At 34.6% G+C, this 21,268-nt stretch overlaps 1 protein-coding gene across 1 annotated transcript in view; it reads right to left on the reverse strand.

Annotated features, from left to right (window-relative positions):
- Nucleotides 1–2,744: 2,744 nt before the first annotated feature.
- The window catches only part of wdr70 (WD repeat domain 70), a 50,208-nt gene continuing 31,684 nt past the window's right edge, over nt 2,745–21,268 (reverse strand). Inside the window, exons 11-18 of the mRNA XM_026274090.1 lie at nt 19,944–20,043; nt 18,752–18,836; nt 17,161–17,299; nt 11,631–11,731; nt 10,464–10,543; nt 8,781–8,897; nt 6,201–6,363; nt 2,745–3,094 (exon numbers count right to left, since the gene is read on the reverse strand). Coding sequence (XP_026129875.1) covers nt 3,010–3,094; nt 6,201–6,363; nt 8,781–8,897; nt 10,464–10,543; nt 11,631–11,731; nt 17,161–17,299; nt 18,752–18,836; nt 19,944–20,043 — 870 coding nt within the window. The 3' untranslated portion in view covers nt 2,745–3,009. The remainder of the gene's footprint in view (nt 3,095–6,200; nt 6,364–8,780; nt 8,898–10,463; nt 10,544–11,630; nt 11,732–17,160; nt 17,300–18,751; nt 18,837–19,943; nt 20,044–21,268) is intronic.

Below are 21,268 nucleotides of genomic sequence, written 5' to 3' on the forward strand. Positions count from 1 at the left end.
AGGCAGAACGATGGACGGATAAATGGAATGATATAAAAAACAATAAATGGATGGAATAATAGATTAAACAATAGAATAGAAGAATACAAAAAGATTAGAGAATCTAGTGTTAGTTTTTTTTTTTTAAGAAAACAAGCAGTGCAAATCTAAAAGGGAGTTATTTATTTATTTTTTAAAGAATAGAATTAAAATAGAGTTCTAGAGGTGGAGGGTCAAATAAAGCAGTAATCCCCATCAAGCCGTGGTTTACAGCGAGTGTATAACAGCTAGGGATCATTGTTAGGCACGACGCGAAGCAGAGTTATCGGTTATAAAATTCACTGTAAACCACAGCTTCACGGGGATTATTGCCTTTATAAAATGGTTATTCCATATACATAGTAAGGTTTCGAACAATAACACCGAGCAAATAAAGTGTAACGATATGAATAAAAACAGTATTCTTCCACCAAACGATATAATTCCCCGGAAACAGTTGTGGTTGCTACAAAGTGGTTGCCGAGCAACACACAGAAGTAAACAAAGGTGTATGTTTGTAGATTATTTTACAACAGCTTCCAACATGTCTCAGCCAATCAGAGTCAAGGACCGGAACTCTCCGTTTTATAATAAAGATGGAATAGAAGTGTTTAAAGCCATTTCTTGACGATGCAACAGGGAACAGTTAATGTAAAAGTCTGTGACTTTGTTGCAACTACATTTAAATACCGTGATAAAAGCATTAGCTATTAAATTGCAACATGAAAAACTGATAGGGTTATATGCTTAGCCAGGACACCTAAAGCTAAGAGTTAACCCTCCAGAGTCTGTGATTCTGAGAACAACATGACAACAAGCCCTAGATATACGATCCACTGACAGGCGCCGCCTCGAACCAAAGCACTCGGTGACATCACCTGCTCCAGCATTCCCACATTCCCATAACGGACTCTGTTGACACCAGCACTCAGAATAGGCCCCAGGATTAGACCCCGGCGCTGGGGAAGCTGGGATACTTCACTCTTCGCCACGCTTTTCTGATCGCCAGATGATTTGCTTTCGAGGGCTTCGCAGCTGCAGATATCCGGAGGATTATTAATTCCAAGTGCTATCCGATAACACGGCAGAAAACTTGGGAAATCCCTGGACATCCCTGCAGGACAGACTCTGGGCACAGGAGGCTTGAAGCGGAGGGAAACTCAAACGCATTAGTGGCTCTCTGAGAAACGATAGTGTTTCAAGATCTCGTCTCGTGTTTTGAAAAGCAAAAGCGTCCTGTAGGTTAGCCAGAGGGTACATTCCTTTCGGTTGTAATGAGCGGAGTCACATAATCCACATCTACTGCAGCAGCAGCTCGTTCTTCAGCAGTGGCATCATCTTCATCCACCGAGCGTTATTGATGTGCACTTATGTAACTCATCTAAAAGTAGATGTTTACAATCGGAGCATTTCAGTTATGCACCTTCTTTAAAAAGCCTAAGCTGCATCAGCATTAATAATGTGCCCTAGTTATGCACGCTCTGTGCTTTTATTCAGAATTTTGTTGCTTTGTTTTTTAGAGACTAGACTATAATCATCAGAAATTTTGCCATCAAAAAAATAAAAATGAAATGTTAAAAAAACTATAGATAATAAGATCATATATATATATATATATACACAGTGGCGGCTCCAGACAAGGGAATGTTATTAAAAAAAAAATTCGAGGAAATTTTGCTTTGACAAAAGGGCACTTAAGGGGAAAAGGAGCAGGTGCTCAAGTGAACCGGTTCTTTCCAACAGTTCGATCAAATAAAACCAGTTGAAAAAAAAAACACGGTTCCCCGGTTCTTTTGCGCTCGATGTAATGTCATTCGCAATGACTGCCCTTCATTCAAGCCTTCGGTTTACCCGCGCTTATAACACTAGCACAGAATCAGTTCAGAATCAATCATCAAAAGAATCAGTTCAGACACGCTCTGTGTCGGTCTGCTTCACATTGAATCACACATGCGCAGTATCATCAGCTCCTCGGTTCACGAATCAGACGCGTCTGACAGAAACGGTTCTCGTTCAGTGTACGAATAAATGTCGAAATAATAATTATTTATTATTATTTTGCGTAGTTTTGAAGATAATTTTTTTTATATTTATCTATCCGGGATAAATATAAAAAAAATGATCATACACACACACACACACACGTGTTTAATTCATAGGTAATTATGACAAATTATTTATATAATTTAAATAAGCTATTAATGATAGTAAAACAAGTACTTATATGATATATTAACAGGTAAAAACTATATTTTTTATGCAGTGAAGTATGACATGAATATCTTTTCATGTGACGATACGATAAAAAAAAAGAAAAAATACATTAATTGCTAATGAAAAAAATTTAGAATACCAAATCACACTAAATACTCAATCAACAGAACACAAATGTACTCTCAGACACAGTGAGATACTGGAGAGCTTGAGCATTAATAACAAACAAAGTATCGAAAGATTTTTTTCAAATAAATATTTATAGAGCGCAGTGACTCATGGGGAAGTCGAGGAGTCGCTCGGGAGCAACACACAGGAAATTCAACGGAAAGGAATGTGTTGTGATAGCGTGACGTCCCATGTTTACACGCAAGAGCGTCTGACAACAATACGTGCATCTACTGAGCAAAAGATATTTACTATCCAACTCTATTTACTAAAGTTTGACCCAATGTAATGTCTAATGTTTTTGCTTTTCAACCGATGATACCAAAAAAAGACAGAAAAGAGTGTTTGTACGAGAAACAGGCCACACAACAGGTTTATTTGTAATCTAACAGACAAAAATACAAAAGAAAAGCCAGTCAAAACATGAAATCAGACAATAATGAATCATCTGTATGAGCTGTAAATGACATTCAGCAAAAAAGACCAGAACTACAACAAAAAGACTTCTGCTCAGATTCAGACACAAGGTTTGGGAAGTGTGTGGGAGAATCCGGACAGAAGTTTCATTCCTCTGAACTCCTCAAACTCAGAGTGGAAGAGGAAATCTCCTCAGATCTTGCGTTTCTTCCATTCGGGCTGATCTTCGTCAACCTCTTCTTCCTCCTCCTCGGCGAACAGCGGGTCCGGCTGCGTTCTGTCAGAGAAAAACACATCGTGAGACACCTTCAGATCTCACTCAACACAAAACATGATCTGCGGCCCTCTGACGGAGAGGATGATGGGAGATTAATCCAGTTCCCTACTCTCAGTCAGATCACTGATTAAAATACAACATCTGCTGTGAGTCACAGAGGGACACTGATACTCACACACACACACGGATAAATACACACACAACTAAATACACAAAGACACACGCACAAATAAATACAGACACACACGAATAAATATACACAAACACACACACACACACACAGACACACACACTCTCTCTCTCTCACTTACACAAAAATCACACTTGTTAAAATTACAAGTGACCTGCTTGTGTCAGATCAAGGCTGCATCTCATTTCTAGTCTTACTTGATGTTAGTGCTGCATTCGACACCATAGATCATGACATACTCATAGATCGATTACAAAACTATACAGGTATTCAAGGGCAGGCTCTAAGATGGTTTAGATCCTACCTGTCCGATCGCTACCATTTTGTTTACTTAAATGGGGAGTCATCTCATTTATCATCAGTAAAATATGGAGTGCCACAAGGCTCCGTTCTAGGTCCCCTTCTAATTTCAATATACATGTTGCCCCTTGGTAATATTATTAGATTAGCTTCCACTGTTATGCTGATGATACTCAACTATATCTCAACGAGACCAGATTACTAGTAAAATATTACTTATTGGACCAAAAAAAAAAACAGTACACAGAATCTCGCAGATTACAGTTTGCAGCTAGATAGATGTAATGTTACTTGCTCTTCTTTCAAAAATCTGGGTGTTATATTAGACAGCAACTTTTGAAAATCATATTTCCCATTTTAGAAACACCTCTCTCTGTTTAAATCTAGATTAAAGATGCATCTCTTTCGCCAAGCATTCAAATAATGCATCTCATAATCTTGGACTGCAGTTATATCTGATCAAATTATCAAATTAAATTATAGAAATCAATATTATTCTTTAGCTTGGGTTAAACTAATCAATTTTGATATATCAATTTTAAATATTTAGTTTCCTCCAAAAAAAATCTGTATCCAAATATCTTGTAACCCGATTATCACAGACGATCACAATTATCAATTCAAACATGATCTAAAACACTTTTACATAAATAAAAAAAAAGACAGAATGAACGTAATAAAGCATTATTATTAACAACTAGAAATCGTTAAAAACTTTTTTTATTATTATATTTAATTATTTATAAGCTCTTACAGTTTTTATTAATATTTTTAATTCGTTTTATCCTTATAATTTCAGTATATGATTTTTTCAGGCTTTTTAATATTACTATTAAGGTTTAATTTATTTTTATTATTATTATTTTAACTTTGCAATTCGTAAACTTAAACTTATTTCAGTGACTTGTCAAGGCAACATTTCAAATTTTTGTTTGTTGTATTTTATATCAGCTTTATGTCATTAACAACCAAAATGTTTAACCTAAAACTATATAGAATAAAAAATATATAAAGATAAATATATATATAAAAAAAACAAAAAATTATAAAAAAGACAAGAACAAACAACAAAATTACTTGAATTAAAAAAAAAAGGTTGTGTTTAAATTCAGCCCAGAGATGAATCTGAGACGTGAAATGTCTTCTCTCTGATTGGTCTGAAACATGAAGCTGAAGTACAAAGAAAAAGACTACAGCGCTGACCTCGATTCACACCACAGCATCTCGAGTGTCAAAGTGTGTGTGTGTGTGTGTGTGTGTGTGTGTGGACACCTGAAGAAGGCAATTACAGCAGCACGACACGATCATCACGAGAGTAACAGGATCATTACTGCAGTAATCAGCTCTGCTCAGATCCAGTTACACAAACACACACCTGACAGCATCAGTTTACTGTCTTTATCAAGAACATCTTTAACATTTTTAAAACAATCGGCTCCTCTTCAAATTATGAAAAAAAAAATTATCAAATGGTTTTATAAATTCAATCTTTAAATTTAAAAGTATCGGGTATTTTGTTCACAAATCTTTTTGAGAATGCTTGTTTCTCTATGAACTATAATTAACTAATAACTCATTTAGCAGACGCTCTTATCTAAATGAGGACAATGGAAGCAATAAAAATCAACAAAAAGAGCAGTGATATATATATATAAGTGCTATAACTATATGATATATAATATATAAACCATAATGATATGTAATGATGTTATTTTGTGACGGAGAGCTCTGTGTGTAACTGAAGAACATGATGTGTGTGATCTGTGAGCTCAGGTGTGACACACAGGTGTCAGGTGAGCTTCAGTCTTCACACCTGTCTCACCTGCACATAAAACAATCCCATCAGGCATCAGCCGGGGCTCAGTGGAGAAACCCATTCAGGGCGGCTAATGTTGAAAAACGTCGATTGAAACAAATCAATTCAATACTGAAAATGACCAATAAAAATTGTTTAAATTCTGTTCAAAATGCACTGGTGAACGATTGAAAGATTAAAATATATATTTATTTTGAAGTACATTTTAAATTGTATTGAGTGTGTTACTTTGTAAAGAATAATGGAAATTATGGACATGCTTGTTTTTGTATATGGAATATTATAAAGAAGTGAAAAAATACTTATAAACAACGTTTTGTAAATGAAAAACTTTTAAAATAAATTTAAAAGGTTTAAAAAGTAAAACAAAATCTTTCAAAAAAAAAATTGTTTTTAATAACTAATTCTTATTAAAAAAAATATAAATATAAACCTATTTTAAAATTTTACGAACTTAAGTATGATTAAAATGACGTTTTATTTAAAAACGATGACTTTTTCATATTAAGTGTTTGTGAAATACATTGTCAATATTAAGTTAAAAACACAATCTTATTTTGTTTGTAAAAAATTATGGAAATACTTTAATAAATTACCTAAATAAACCTGAAAAATAAATGCAAGTAACAATTCACGACTAAAACTAGCTTTTAGCTTAAAAAGAAAGTGTTAAAAACAACTGATCTGAAAAGGACATTTAAAAAAAATGAAATATGAACACAAACATGAATAAATGTAAACTAATCAGATATTCTGTCTTAAGTTCCTGTGTTCTGTATGCTGTTTGGTGTCTCTCTTACTTTTTGTATGCCGGGGCGACCCAGTACGGGTTCTCAGCCGCTTCTTTGGCGTGACGCAGGATGGCCTCGCGCGGGTTGCTATCGTCAGTTTTGTCCAGGGCGATGTTTTTGACGATGAAAGAGGACAGTGTCCCGCCGTGAGCCGCCACACGACCACCTCGACCTGCTCGGGACAGAAGAAGAGATCAGAGCAGAATCACACACATTCAGAGGCAGAGCTGGGGAAAGTTACTTTTTAAAGCAATGCGTTACAATGTTGCATTACTACTTTTTATGTAAAGTAATGTGATACGCTACTTTTGAGTTACTCTTTAAATCTGGGAAGGGCTTGTTTGCTTGTTACTTATATGTGACCCTGGAGCACAAAAGCAGTTTTAAGTCTCTGGGGTATATTTGTAGTAATAGACAACAATACATTGTATGGGTCACAATTATAGATTTTTCTTTTACGCCAAAAATCATGAGGATATTAAGTAAAGATCATGTTCCATGAAGATATTTAGTAAAGTTCCTACCGTAAATATATCAAAACTTCATTTTTGATTAGTAATATGCATTGCTAAGAATTCATTTGTACAACTTTAAAAATTATTTTCTCAATATTTAGATTTTTTAGCATCCTCAGATTCCAGATTTACAAATATTGTCCGATCATAACAAACCAGACATCAATGGAGAGATGATTTATTCAGCTTTCAGATGATGCATACATCTCAATTTCCAAAAATTGACCCTTGTGACAGATTTTTTGCTCCTGGGTCAGATATAATAAAGTTCTTCTTTTACAAATGTAAAGGCCTGTTCACATTAAAAGTGAAGTGAATGTGGCTCAGGCTGAAGGAAATGTAAATGCAGGTCTGTACAGTAGAGGGCGCCGCTCAAACTAATCACATGAAGAATATAACGCAGGAGAAGAAAGATCAACACTGTTTGCCAAAAACACAAATGTGTCTTTTTTGATTATTTGTATGATTGAATTAGATAATTGAAGTTGGTAAATAAAATGGGATTAAAAACAAATGATGTTGGTTTTATTGCAGATTTGCATAATATTCTATATTTGCATTTGACGTTTTATTAATTTTATTAATATTTTAATTTTCGATACATGGCAAACAAAGTAGCTGTTGTTACTTTAGTAGTTACTTAAAAAGTAATCTGATTACGTAACTTTGTTTCCATTTCGGCTGATTTACTGTGAGATTGGGGATTCTTGGTAATGAAACTTGGGAGGTGTCAATACAATAAAAAATGGATTTGTACTTTTCTATAAATAATTTATTTATTAATTATTAATTTATTAATAATAATGTACTAATTTAGTTGTATAGCTGATGATTTTATATGAATAATTACAACATCATAAATGTATTATATTATAAATATATTGTCATTAAATAAAATACATAAAGGCTATATTTAAATTAATTTATAAATCAATATACAAAGTGAAATAATATATATTAATATATTTTATGTTATATTTGTCGAAACTGTGATACATTTTATATTCATAATTATATTTTATATTATAAAAATATATATTCATATAATTTCCTTTAAATATAAAAAGACTTTATGAATAAATGTATTAATTCATTTATAAATTAATATATGAAGAATCTAAAATTATATTAATTAAAATTATATATTATTTTTGTGGAAACAGACACATTTTATATTCATAATCATATTTAAATATGATAAATATATATTAATATTTATTATTTATAATATAGTAAAAATAAAATATATATATATAAATACTGTGTATAAATGAAATAATTCATTGATTAATGTTTAATATACCATATTTTATATAGAGTTTATAATTATATTATATTTAAATAAAAATATATATTAATATTATTTATATTAATATAAAAATGAAAAGCTACATGTAAATAAAATAATTGATTAATAAATCAATGTTAATTAAAAATGTTAATATATATTCATACTGTTTTATTATTAATGTTATATATATATATATATATATATATATATATATATATATATATATATATATATATATATATATATATATATATATATATATAATATATTTAAATATTATAATGTAAATTAATATTTATTATATAAATAGACATATATAGATAGACAGACAGACATTTATTTTAATATCTCAGAACTAACTGGACTAATGTTGGTTTGTCGTTATTGATAAACATTCAAGAAAAATATAACAAATAATGATTCATTAGCAAATGTTTGAGCCTTTCATTTAGTCACACATTTAAGGGATGCAACATTTTTTTTAACAGTGGAAATATTGTGCAGGATAAGACTGAACACAAAATAGTGTTCCTGTAGCTCAAGCGGTAGAGCATTGTGTTAACAAGCCCAAGGTTGTGGGTTCGAATCCCAAGGAAAACATGTTAGCCTGAATGCAATCTAAGTTGCTTTGGATAAAAGCATCTGCTAAATGCATCGATTTAATTTAAATTTAATTTTAGATGTGGGCCTCAATTACAAAAAATAAAAAAAAGTTGATTGTCAACATGTATGTGTAAGAGAAAGACTGATGGATGTGTGTCGGTGAGGGTTCAGGAACATCACCTGGTCCGGACACGGGCGGCTCAGGTTTGTGTGATCGGAGTGGATCCAGTCGGTCTTTCTCCAGCTGCTTCCTGGTGCTGCGCTGCCGGGCCTCACGAAACATGGGCAGAGCGTGAGCTGATGAAACACAGCACAATCACATGAAGCACACCAACACAGAGAACTACACTCCTCACTGCAACAGGGCTGTGTTTACTCTTGATTAAAGTGCCCACACACAACCCAAATAAAGTGCGTCTATGATGCCTCTGTGTGTGTGTGTTTGACTCCAGGGTCACGAGGAAAGGGCGACTGGTTTTCCATTCAGGAGTTGTGCTGATTCCTCTCACGCTACATCAAGCAAAGAGGTTAGTGGTGACACATGGACATCAGTGGTCCATCGTCTGGACTCACGTCACCTCAATTTTCCATCGCTATTTCCTGAGGTTCGGCGCGACTGAGGCTCTCGTGATAAACGCGTGGCTGCTGAGTGTGTCTCGTGCTAATGGCATCGTGGGCCTCGGGTGAGACACAATCCGATGGAAAGCACTCACTGCATGCAAACACACACACACACACACACACACACTCACTCACACAAACTCATGCTTGCTCATGCACTCACACACACACACACACACACACACAAACTCATGCTTTCTCATGCACTCACACACACACACACACACACACACACACACACACACACACACACACACACACAAACTCATGCTTTCTCATGCACTCACACACACACACACACTCTCTCACACAAACTCATGCTTTCTCATGCACTCACATACACTCACTAAAACACACACACACACACTCACACAAAATCACACAGACACACACAATCACTAAAACACACACACGCACACACAATCACACAGACACACACACACAATCACACACACGCATGCACACAAGCAGACACGTGCACACACACACACACAATCACACGCACACAGAAACACACACACAATCACACGCACGCACACACGCACAAGCAGACACGTGTGCACACGCACACAACATGATGGATTTTATTTGTTATATATATATACACATACACACACACACACACAGAGAGAGAGAGAGAGACACACACACACACACACACATTAGGGCCGGGACTCGATTAAAAAAATTAATCTAACTAATTAGAGGCTTTGTAATTAATTAATCGAAATTAATCGCATTTTAATCGCATATAAATATTTGACCTGAGAACAGTGAGAAGTATTTTTTTTCACATGGATTTATAGTATACCATTGAATAATGACTGAAAACATAAGCTTAAGCAACAAAATATTGTTTATTTTTGTTCAACCAAGTCTAGCAGACCAGTGCAATTTTTGCCATGAAGTGTAACAATAGCATATTTAGAAACAATTTAGAAATAGTACATTTCAGAAATTCAGGAAGCTCATAGGTGCTGGAACCTTCTGTAAAGTGATTTTTAAGTAAAACACAATAATGTCAATTACATTCAGAACATTGGAAACCCTGACTATTAGAAAACATCTCTCTGTTGCTTCAGAGGCCATAACATACTAAGTCCAACTCTCAATAACCTCTCGAAACTCATCCAGATAAGTTATTAAAAATGCGGGAAATTCTTTTCTGTAATTAATTAATCTTAATTAACGCGTTAAAGTCCCAGCCCTAATATATATATATATTACGCAGGTCACACTCACGGGTGATGATGTAATCCTGTGTCAGCGTCTCGGCGTGTTTCTCCTTCCTCTTGCTCTTGACCACACACAACATCGCACCTCTGAACAACAAACAACACACAAAACAGCACATTAGCTCCAAAATAAGCTTCAAAACGAGCTAAACCACTAAAGATCAAGACATCAACTGCAACAATATTTCTCATTTGAAGTCATTCCCTAAACAACTGTAAACCTGTGAAACCTGAATATATGAGGGCACCTTCAAATGGATTTTCAGACCTGGAAAACTCATGGGAATCATCCTGACAAATCTGAATAATAGAATTATTATATCAATTAATTATATTAGCGCTCTTTTTTTATTCCGTTTTCCATAAAATGAAAATTTATGGGGGGAAAAAAAGATAATTAGATTTAGATGTGTGATTTTCAGACCAGGAAAAGTCATAAAAATGAATAAACTTCTTAAAATGTCATGTCATTGCTATAAATATTCTAGTCATGACGAGTTCTACAATATTTGTTTTTCTGGTATAAATTGCTATTTGAGTGAATAATAATAATAATAATAATAAACATGATGGAAACTAATGGAAAGCTGAATTAAGTTATCATTACATTTAATAGTTTTATTGAATCATTTTAATATATTATAACCCCTAGTTTAATAATAAAGTTATTATAATTATCTACATTTCGCAGAATTCTCAGGATCTTGGAAAACCTGGAAAAATAAAGGAAGTTTAAAGGTGATTTCTAAACCGAAATTAACAAACTAACATCTTTGAAAGTTAAGGAAATTTCTATAACAAATCTATTTATATCTATAAATACAGTCATATCAAGCTCTAAAATACTTTATCAAGTAGAAATAGTTATTCGTGAGTAAAAACAACCGCAACTACTGGAAAGTGTAATGGGTTTAATATTTTAATTTAACATTATGTTCCATTTTATCTACAGTATATATAGATATATATAGATATAGATAGAGTGAAGGCTTTTCTTGTGCATGTGCAGGACGTGACTTTGATGTAAACGTGCAGAAAATTGATTCTGCTCTCAGTCGACACTAATGGAGTGGATTTGTTGAGTTTCAAAGCGTCCAAACCCGGCTGAATCAGTACTGAACAAACACAGACAGAAGAACAGAAGAGTGTGAAGCAGGACTGAGCGCATCTGCACCTCTGACTCTTGACCGGGTCGTAGTAAACCTTCGCCAGGCCGCTCCCCGTCCCCACCATGATCTGATTCAGCTTGGGATGCCAAAGACAGCGGACCACGCTCTGAAACAACAGAAGATGGGAGGTCAGCATAAAGCAAAGGCATCCCGCTCATCTCCTGATGACTATATTTGGATCTGGATCTCAAAGACTCGAATGGGACGCTGCCAGGACAGTGTGTGTGTGTGTGTGTGTGTGTGTGTGTGTGTGTGTGTGTGTGTGTGTGTGTGTGAGAGACGGAGGAACAGACTCCTGAATAACTGCAATCACATGCATGTCTATATGATCACGTTTTATAGTGAACAAGAGCAAAAGAGCAGCATTAAAGTTAGAAAAACACCAAAAAGGCCTGTTACATAAAGTCCAACCCCACGAACAAATAAATACAGCAGATTAATATCATTTAAAACCATAGAAGTAGTAGTAATAGTAATTATTATTGTGTTTTTATTATTATTATTATTGATGTATATTTCTCATAGTAACATATTATTAATATTGAAAAGGTTCTATGTTATGATATAATCTAAAATAATAATAAATGTGAAAAATTTAATAAAATCATTAAGTAGAACGAATGTGATATTTGTTTGCAATTATGAAATATTAAACATAATATGGTAATAATTATTTAATCATTTATTTAAAATGAGGGTAAGTGAATAATGAAGGTGTAAAGGATAAGTCATGATCATTGTTATGCAAACATGCTGTACTGAAACTAAATAAATAAATAAAATTAAAAATTAAATAAATATAGGTTTGGATTAAAATGATGGGAAAGCAGAAGACGTGATTAAGCACTGAAAATAAAAGTGTATGGAAATACCACAAAATAAAGCAATAAAAAAAGAGAAAAAGAACTAGAGTAAAATAAAATAAAAGTTTGGATCAAAATGAGGGGAAATATGTCTCCGCTGTCATGCTGCATTGAAACGAATGTAAATACCACGAAAATAAGTAAAAAAATAAAATAAAATAAACATCGTCAAACAAACATACTTTAGTAAAATTAATAAAAATGTTAAAAAAATAAATTAAATAAAATAAACATTGTCATGCAAACATGCTGCACTGAAATGCATAAAAATACTATAAAAAATAAAATAAACATCAGTCATGCAAAAATGCTGCATAAAAAATAAATAAAAAAAAGGTTCGGATGAAAATGAGCGCAAGTAACCAATGACGCTGTACAGGAAATCCAAAAGAATAAGCAGCAGGTTTTGGGAGTCCTAATGCACTTTAAGAATGATCTCTTGAGATGAGTTAACAGCACAAGAGGAGCTTAATAAATCATGCTATCTCCAAGAAACTCTTTCCAAACAGATCTTGCGGTGTGTGCAGTGTTGAGATCAGGAAAGACCTGCGGAGACATGGGGGTGAAATCTGCTTAGCCTCCAGCTGTTCAGCGCCGGGCTCGTTTCTGAATCCTCCAGCCGGACTGCGTTAAGCCTCCCTGACCTAGAATCCGGCTTTAGACCCTCTCCCTCCCCCAGGACCGTAGCAGGGGTTTCTCTGGCCCTTATTGACTTAACGGGATGTACGGGGTTAATCCTTCTCTATGGGCATGTGGCCGAGTAATTGATTATTTAGAGAAGATCTGGAAGATTTGGCTGCGGATCTGAAATGTGCTTCCAGCTGAGCCTTTTTTGGGCCGAATACAAACGTAATCTCCTTTAGTCGCTCCATTACCTTGCAGATACTGTATCATGGGTTTTAGATCGTGCACATCTGTATATCTGACCTCTCCATTACTATTAATCGTGCCACACAGAGACCCTGGGTAAGGAAAGCAAACATCAGGAAAAGCAACACATGTGAACTGTCGAAAATAGCGATATATGCATGCATCTAGGGCTGTTCGTCATGTGCCAGAGAAACATACCCTCACAATGCACAGTATTTATGTGCAGCTCAAATGTTTCTACAAGCACTAGGAGGAATGATAATAATGGTGATGTGAGTGAATCAGACCTTATGGCAAAGACTGGAGTGATATTTCAGCATCATATTCAATAACAATAATAATAATTTAACTACACTGCAACCAGACATAAGATAACTTTCAAGTCACAGTTTGATTTGTTTTGTTGATGTAAAAGGGATTTTCCAACTCAGATTCAAACCAGTGAAAAGATATGCAATGAAATAAGACTCAAAAATACACTTGTGGATTCAGGAGGGGGGAAAACAGACGAAGAGATGAAGGTCACCTGGACTCTGTCTTAACATTAATAAGCTTTTAGTACAACGTTTATATTTTAGTTCTAGGTTTAGTCTTTCTGTGCAAGTCCAGAGCACGACTTGCTCCATAGCACCGCTCAGAGAAAACTTTAAAGGCACTTAAATAAACACGATATTTCTTCAATCTGAGAAGCACTGGATTTAATTTAGTTTTCTGAAAACTGTCAGCTTAACATTGGTAAGAGATACTGTACTTCCTAAAGATGTAATTCAAAGAAAACATGTAAAGGGAAAGCAACAGTGGTCTCAGAATAGACCCCTGGGGAACACCAGATACTAAAGAGGCTTAAGTGGAGGAAAATATTTTTATATTCACTACAAATGACCTATCCTTTTGATAGGAGGCAAACCACTCTGAGAAACCTACAAAGACACTTAAAATAAACACTATATCACTTCAATCCCTGGCGCACTGGATCTGTTTGAGTTTTCAGACGTCAAGGCACATTCCAAATGTCACTGGAAAATAAAACTGAAAATGGTCAGGGTACCAGTAGTAAGAGATATTGTACTTCTGAAAGATATAATTGAAGGAAGTATATAAAGGGAAAACAACAGTGGTCCTAGAATCGAACCATGGGGAACACATATACTAAAAGGGCCAGTATGAAGGAAAATTTGTCCTTCGGACAGGAGGCAAACCATCCTGAGATACCAACACAAACACTTAAATAAAAACTATATTACTTTAGTCTGAGCATTTCCGAATCGGTATAAGTTTTCGGACATAAAGCAACATTAAAAATGTCATTGGAAAATAAAACAAAAATGGTCAGCGCAACAGCTGTAAAAAATACTGTTCCTTCAGTAAGATGAACCTCAAAGGAAGCATACATAGGGAAAACAGCAGTGGTCCCAGAATCAAACCCTGGGGAACACCACATACTATAGGGGCCGAAAAATTTCCTATATTCACGACAAATGTCATGTGCTTTAGAGAGGAGGCAAACCACTCTGAGACACCCACAAAGACAGTTAAATAAACACCATAGCACTTCAAAATCAAGCAGCACTGGATCGGTTTTAGTTTTCAGACATCAAGCAACATTCCAAATGTCCAATGCAGAGGGAGCAGCAGGCGTCCTGGAGGACGCACATGTCTCACCTGGTTTTTGCACCTTGTGAAAAAGTCAGCAAAGCTGAGAACCACCCCTGGAGTATTTACTCTTTCCAGCCTGGAGAAGTGTCCACGTCCCGGCACAGAGCACGACCCCACTGCGGGGTTACGGCCTGTGTTTACACTTGAATGATTGGTAGCTCTTCCTGTCACAGGATGGCCTGGTGCAGCACTTCATAAAGACAGCACTTAAATTCTTCAGCCGTCTTGCGCTAGATAAACACTGTAAATAGCTCCTCGTCAGGTCAGCTATAAATAACTTTAGTCTTCTGGACGGGCCAAAGGTATTTTCAGTGAACAAGAGCCATCCACTGCTGCTAATGTGATTCTACCGATTCCGGACATAAATGATGGGAGTATTTTGGAGTTCGGCAGAATAAATCAGCATTTATCGTCATTATATGGAAAAGAGAAACTCGCACATATGGCCTAATGTCTTAGTTAATACTTCATAATATTAAAGAAAAATAATATTGTTATTTACATAGGGGTGATGTCACATGCTTTTTATTTTAAGATAAAATATTACAGTTGTACCAACAATCTTGTGAAAACACAACACAATCAATTAATTATTGCAGATTTCTGTATAAATAAATATTAAATTTGATTAAATTCTATAATTTTTGTACAAACAATTAATCATACAAACAATTAATAATAAACCTAATAATTATGTGTTTGTGTGCATATATAATTGTTTGTATGATTGTTTACCAGTACAAAACTTATAGAATTGAATCAAATTTAATATTTATAAAGAATAAATAAAAATACACCAAATAACGAAATGTCAGTTTAATTTATATATAAAATACTATGAAATAAACGCACAAAATTACATTTTTAATTATTTAGTTAATTTGCAATAATGAAAATAAACAAATGAATATGCAATTATACCGGATGCAATTCTTCTGTGAAGCTCTAAATGAGAAATCTTTGAAAATGTGTGCGCTTCTTTAACAAGAGCAATGGATGCAGATTCATTCTGACAAACTCCAAGACAACTGGAAGGAGGATGATATACTACAACTACCACTAATAGCAAAATGCACCAATCCAAAACATTATTTCCTTTACCAGAAATCCTTTATTTATTTAGATTGTTGGACTATGTCTGTGATTCATCACAAAAAGAATATTGTGTACTTCTGATTAAGGCTACTGCTGCTGCTCCATGGTTTCTGTGCTGCATGTATTCAGTGTGTTGGAAACCAACATCTGCTTTATGCCATCCTGTCAGCTTTAAGATAAGAAGCAACCTGGGATGGAGAGAATTAGTCTTTGTGCTGTTCTGACTAGAGCTGGAGCGCTGGGACTGAGAGAAACACATTTGATCACAGATGGCCAGGGGAGCTTTGAGCCGTCACTCAGATGTGCCTCAGAAAGAGACGCTTCACTCGCTCAGACAAATCCAGCTCTTAGGAGCACGGGGATGCTTCTCGAGGTCACGCTTGTGTCATTCCAGCAAATGGATGGAGGAAGACAACGTTCCCTTCACTTCCATAGGGACGAATGAACAGGCTTTCACTTCGTGACTGCAGTTGCACAAGTAACCTAACAGTACAGCATTTACCAAGTAAGACCCACAGTCTTCCTGGACATAGTTTCCATTACAAGAGAAAATCATATTATTTGGATTCTCTCAGTTCTAGTTACTGTAAAAATGTACATAACCGGACATATATATATATATATATATATATGCCAGATTAAAATCCAACACAATCAAAATATATATTTTCTTCTGTGAAACTCTAAATGAGACATTAGGCAATATCAGCAATATTCTCTTTCCAATGACAATTCATGCAGATTAATACCTAACTTATTAAATAGCGAAATATCAGATTAATGTATATATAAAATAAATTTTCAATTAAATAAGCGTGGACGACCCTGGGGTTTCAGTCAAGTTTGGCTGACCGGCATCATAACCAATCACAGACTGAAAACACTGAAAATCCTCAATTTGCTAGTTAGTAAAATGGTCCCAGCTGTCCCATACTTCATTGCACTTCATCAAATCATGTTTTGTGATCTGGAAACATTATAAGTCTCGACACAGTGCTGTATAATGGATCATTCTCAGCATGACACCAGCACAGGAGTGTGTCAAACCTACCGTATCGGCCACTTCAATCTCATAGACCTTCTGCAGAGATTCCCGCTCGAAGAACAGCAGCTTCCCGTTTCCTTCGTCCTTCTTCACAGAGGTTCCCGTCAGCAGCAGTTTATCATCCGGACTGAAGCAGCAGTCTGTCCTGTTCAGAAAACACCCATCAGCACAGTTACAGGAGAGAAAAACTTCACGTTCATAAAGACTTACAACACACTTCACAATCTGCTGTGCTTTTACGCATAATGCTAAGCTAACAGTATTAACATAATATACAGGTTCCCAGTAGTGTTTTTCTAGTTAACTAAAAATATTTTTTTAACTATTCATTTATATAAAGCTGAAATACATACAAATGGCTTGATGTCTGAAAACTAAAACAGATCCAGTGCTGCTTGAATTGGAAGTGCTATGGTGTTTATTTAACTGTCTTTGGGGGTGTCTCAGAGTGGTTTACCTCCTCACTAAAGCACATGACATTTGTTGTGAATATAGGAAGTTTTTCGGCCCCTATAGTATGTGGTGTTCCCCAGGGTTTGATTCTGGGACCACTGTTGTTTTCCCCATGTATGCTTACTTTTAGGGGGGAACAGTCTTACCACTGTTGTACTGAACATTTTAATTTTATTTTCCAGAGACATTTTGAATGTTGCTCTATGTCCAAAAACGAAAACCAATTCGGGAATGCTCAGACTGAAGTCTTATAGTGTTTAAGTGTTTGTGTTGGTATCTCAGTGTGATATGCCTCCTGTCCAAAGGACAGGACATTTGCTGTGAATAAAGCTAATTTTCCTCCAAGCTGGCCCCTTTAGTATGTGTGTTCCCCATGGTTCGATACTAGGACCACTGTTGTTTTCCCTTTATATACTTCCTTCAATTATATCTTTAAGAATTACCATATTTCTTACTACTGTTACCCTGACCATTTAAAAAAAAAAAATTCTAGTGACATTTGGAATGTGCCTTGATGTCTGAAAACTAAAACAGATCCAGGTTTGCTTGAATTAGAAGTGCTATGGTGTTTATTTAACTGTTTTTGTGGGTGTGGGAGTGTTTTGCCTCCTCTCTAAAGGATAGGACATTTGTTGCGAATAAAGGATATTTTTCAGCCCCTGTAGTATGTGATGTTCCCCAGGGTTTGATTCTGGGACCACTGTTGTTTTTCCTATGTATGCTTCTTTTGAGGTTCATCTTTCGGGGGAAGCAGTATCTTTTTACCGCTGTTGCACGGACCATTTAATATGTATTTATTGTATTAGTATAGTATATATTGTGAACAATGGTAAAATAATATCAGGCTAATAATTTATCAATTAGTCCATTGTAATGTATCGTGTGAGAATGTGTAAATATATATATTTATAACATCAATAAAATTTGTTATTATTGTTATTACTATTAAACATTATTATCATTGCCACATTATTTGTATTTCCTATAAATTTTTTATTTTACCATAAATATTTAAAATACATATTAATTATTATGGAAAAGCAGGACATGCTTCCCAAAAGAACTCTGTTCCCATGAGAAGACTTCAAAACATCTAGAGAGTGGTCAGACTGATCAAACAGAAGTGTTAAAAGTTTCCCTTTACATGGGGAAGAAGGAGGTCAGGCCAGTGACAGCAGCGAGAGGTTTCCTGAAGTTGCGTATGTCCCACGTCTTCAGAGTGTCGTCTCCTGAAAACACACACAGAACAGAGAGATGAGCGATCGAATCGGAGCTGAATCAGCATCATTGTGTGTCTGCGTTAGTCAGAGTCTGATTCCTTACACACTCCGATCACTTCACACCAAACAAAACCTCTTTTATCTGCACACAAGTCCACTTTGTTTTCACATCCAGCATAATCCAACAGATTCAATATATTTGAGCATTTAAAACCTACAAAATAATTCAGTTGTGAAGGTCGATGCAGAATAGCGGTGGGCAGTATAAAATAAAATCATATGAATCATTTTATATCAAATTAAGAGTATTTTTCACTGTTTAGGTAGTGTTGCCGGAAAGTTAAAAACCATATGTAAAATGTAAAACAACTTTTAGATTTAATATAGATAATTAACATCTTAATGAAAATAGTTTGAAAACCAAGAACAGTTTCTATACACTGATTAAGAGACTGAATTTTGATGATTTTTGTTTAGTTTAAAAAATGTTGGTTTCAAATTTAAATAGAAATTTAATAACTGACATTTCTGTCTTTTAGGGTGACGTGATGTTCTATGGTGCGACACAGATAAGAGAAACAGATTTTATTATCTCAAAACATCTTAAAAAAAAAAAAAGAAAATGTGTGGAGTGATATAATCATCACTCATCTTAAAATAGTATTTTCAGCAGTTTTGAACGGATGACAGCAAAGTTTGTCTTGAAATTGTCCAACAAGTCATGGGGAAAATTATGTTAATTATAATTTAATATTAAATAAATTAGCAATATATAATAAATAATGGCATTTATATATTAAGAATTTTTTTCCTTTTTAATTTTTGCTGTCACGCCATAGGAGAAATTTATGTTACATTTTATAAATTTTATTGTTAAAATTTTTTATTATTATTTTTTTTAAGAATTGAAGTTAGTGACCCTTTGTTTTCTGAAAGATCAGACTTCACACTACATACTGTAAATATATGCATTTTTCTTAAAAAATTACTTTTACAAATTAAGCATCTTTAGTGCCTATTTGTGATTTACCCATTTATATATAAAATATATATATATATTTTTTACTGTCTCTTATAGGCAGTCCTAATACAGACAGAACCAGCGGCGGGTCTGACCTCCTCGTGATGCGAGAGTTACTCCGTCGTAAGAGAAAGTGAGGCAGGTCGTGTCTGATCCGGCGGCGTGAGCCTGGCGACAGTGGAACTTAGTGTGAACCTGAAAAACACAACCAAAGCACACATAAGAGACACGTCTGGATGAGCAGAGGCCAGTCCTGCGCTCCATTAACACTTTCACAAGAGCTCTGTGGCCCAAACACTTTCCATCTGCAAAACCACACTCCGGTCTGAAAAGAGAGAGCCTCCTGTCTGTTCAGAGTCTTCAGCCTAAACAGAGTGACGAGATTTCTCAATGAAGAGCTCCAACACCTATATACATCAAACGCATTTATTTTTGTGAGGTTTTGACACTTTTATTAGCATAATAGTTGAAAGCTGAGAATAGAACAGAATAACAGAACAAAACCATACAATAAAATACAAGAATGGAATGAACGGTGAAATACAACTTTAAATGAAAAAAAATAAAATAAATTAAATTGAATTGAAAAATAGTTGAAATAAAATAGTGAAACGAAATAAAATAAATTAAACGAAACTTTGAATTAGCAGATAATGATAAAAATGTAAATTAAAATATGTAAATAAAATAAAATAGTTTGAAAAAAAAAATGAAATAAAGCGGTGAAACTTTTTTTTATTTTTATAAACAGGTAAAATAAAATTATAAATGAAAATAAAAAATAACTCCGTTATATACACACACACACCCGCACACAATTATTCTTTCAGTGGGGAAATTACAATGAGTTAAAATAATGGTGTTTATGATTCTTATTTAAATATGTTTTGGTGTATCAGTTTTACATCTATTATATAATAATCCCTGTAAGAGTTATGAGCAGCAGCTGTTGTACACTAGTGAGTGATATCTGGTCAGTGTGTGTGTGTGTGTATATGTGTGCGCGGACATGAGTGAGAGGAAGCATTCACCATACTGCTGTGTTCTTGGACTGAAGACTATAGACTAGAAACAGCATTTCTTGAAGGAGAGCACGTCTGAATCTGTGTCTGAACTGAGCTCCATTAAAACTCTTGAGTGCCCTCAAATACACACAGCCTCGGCTCAATGTAAAGCATTAAAACACATGATCAACCGATATGATGATCAACAGAGCAGACCAACAATAAAAATAAATACATTTATTAAAAAATATAATTATGTTTTGAATATAGTTGAGAGCAGACTGAACAAAATGAAAAATAAGAAAAATGTTGAATGTGTTTGGAATTACATCATGGTAACCAAAGAACATGTAACACTTGTGAACTTTTTTTCTGTGTCAGTAACAGTGGAAATTTTCAATAGGGTTTTTTTTTAG

This window comes from Carassius auratus, chromosome 10, assembly GCF_003368295.1.
Source record: "Carassius auratus strain Wakin chromosome 10, ASM336829v1, whole genome shotgun sequence".
NCBI lineage: Eukaryota > Metazoa > Chordata > Actinopteri > Cypriniformes > Cyprinidae > Carassius > Carassius auratus.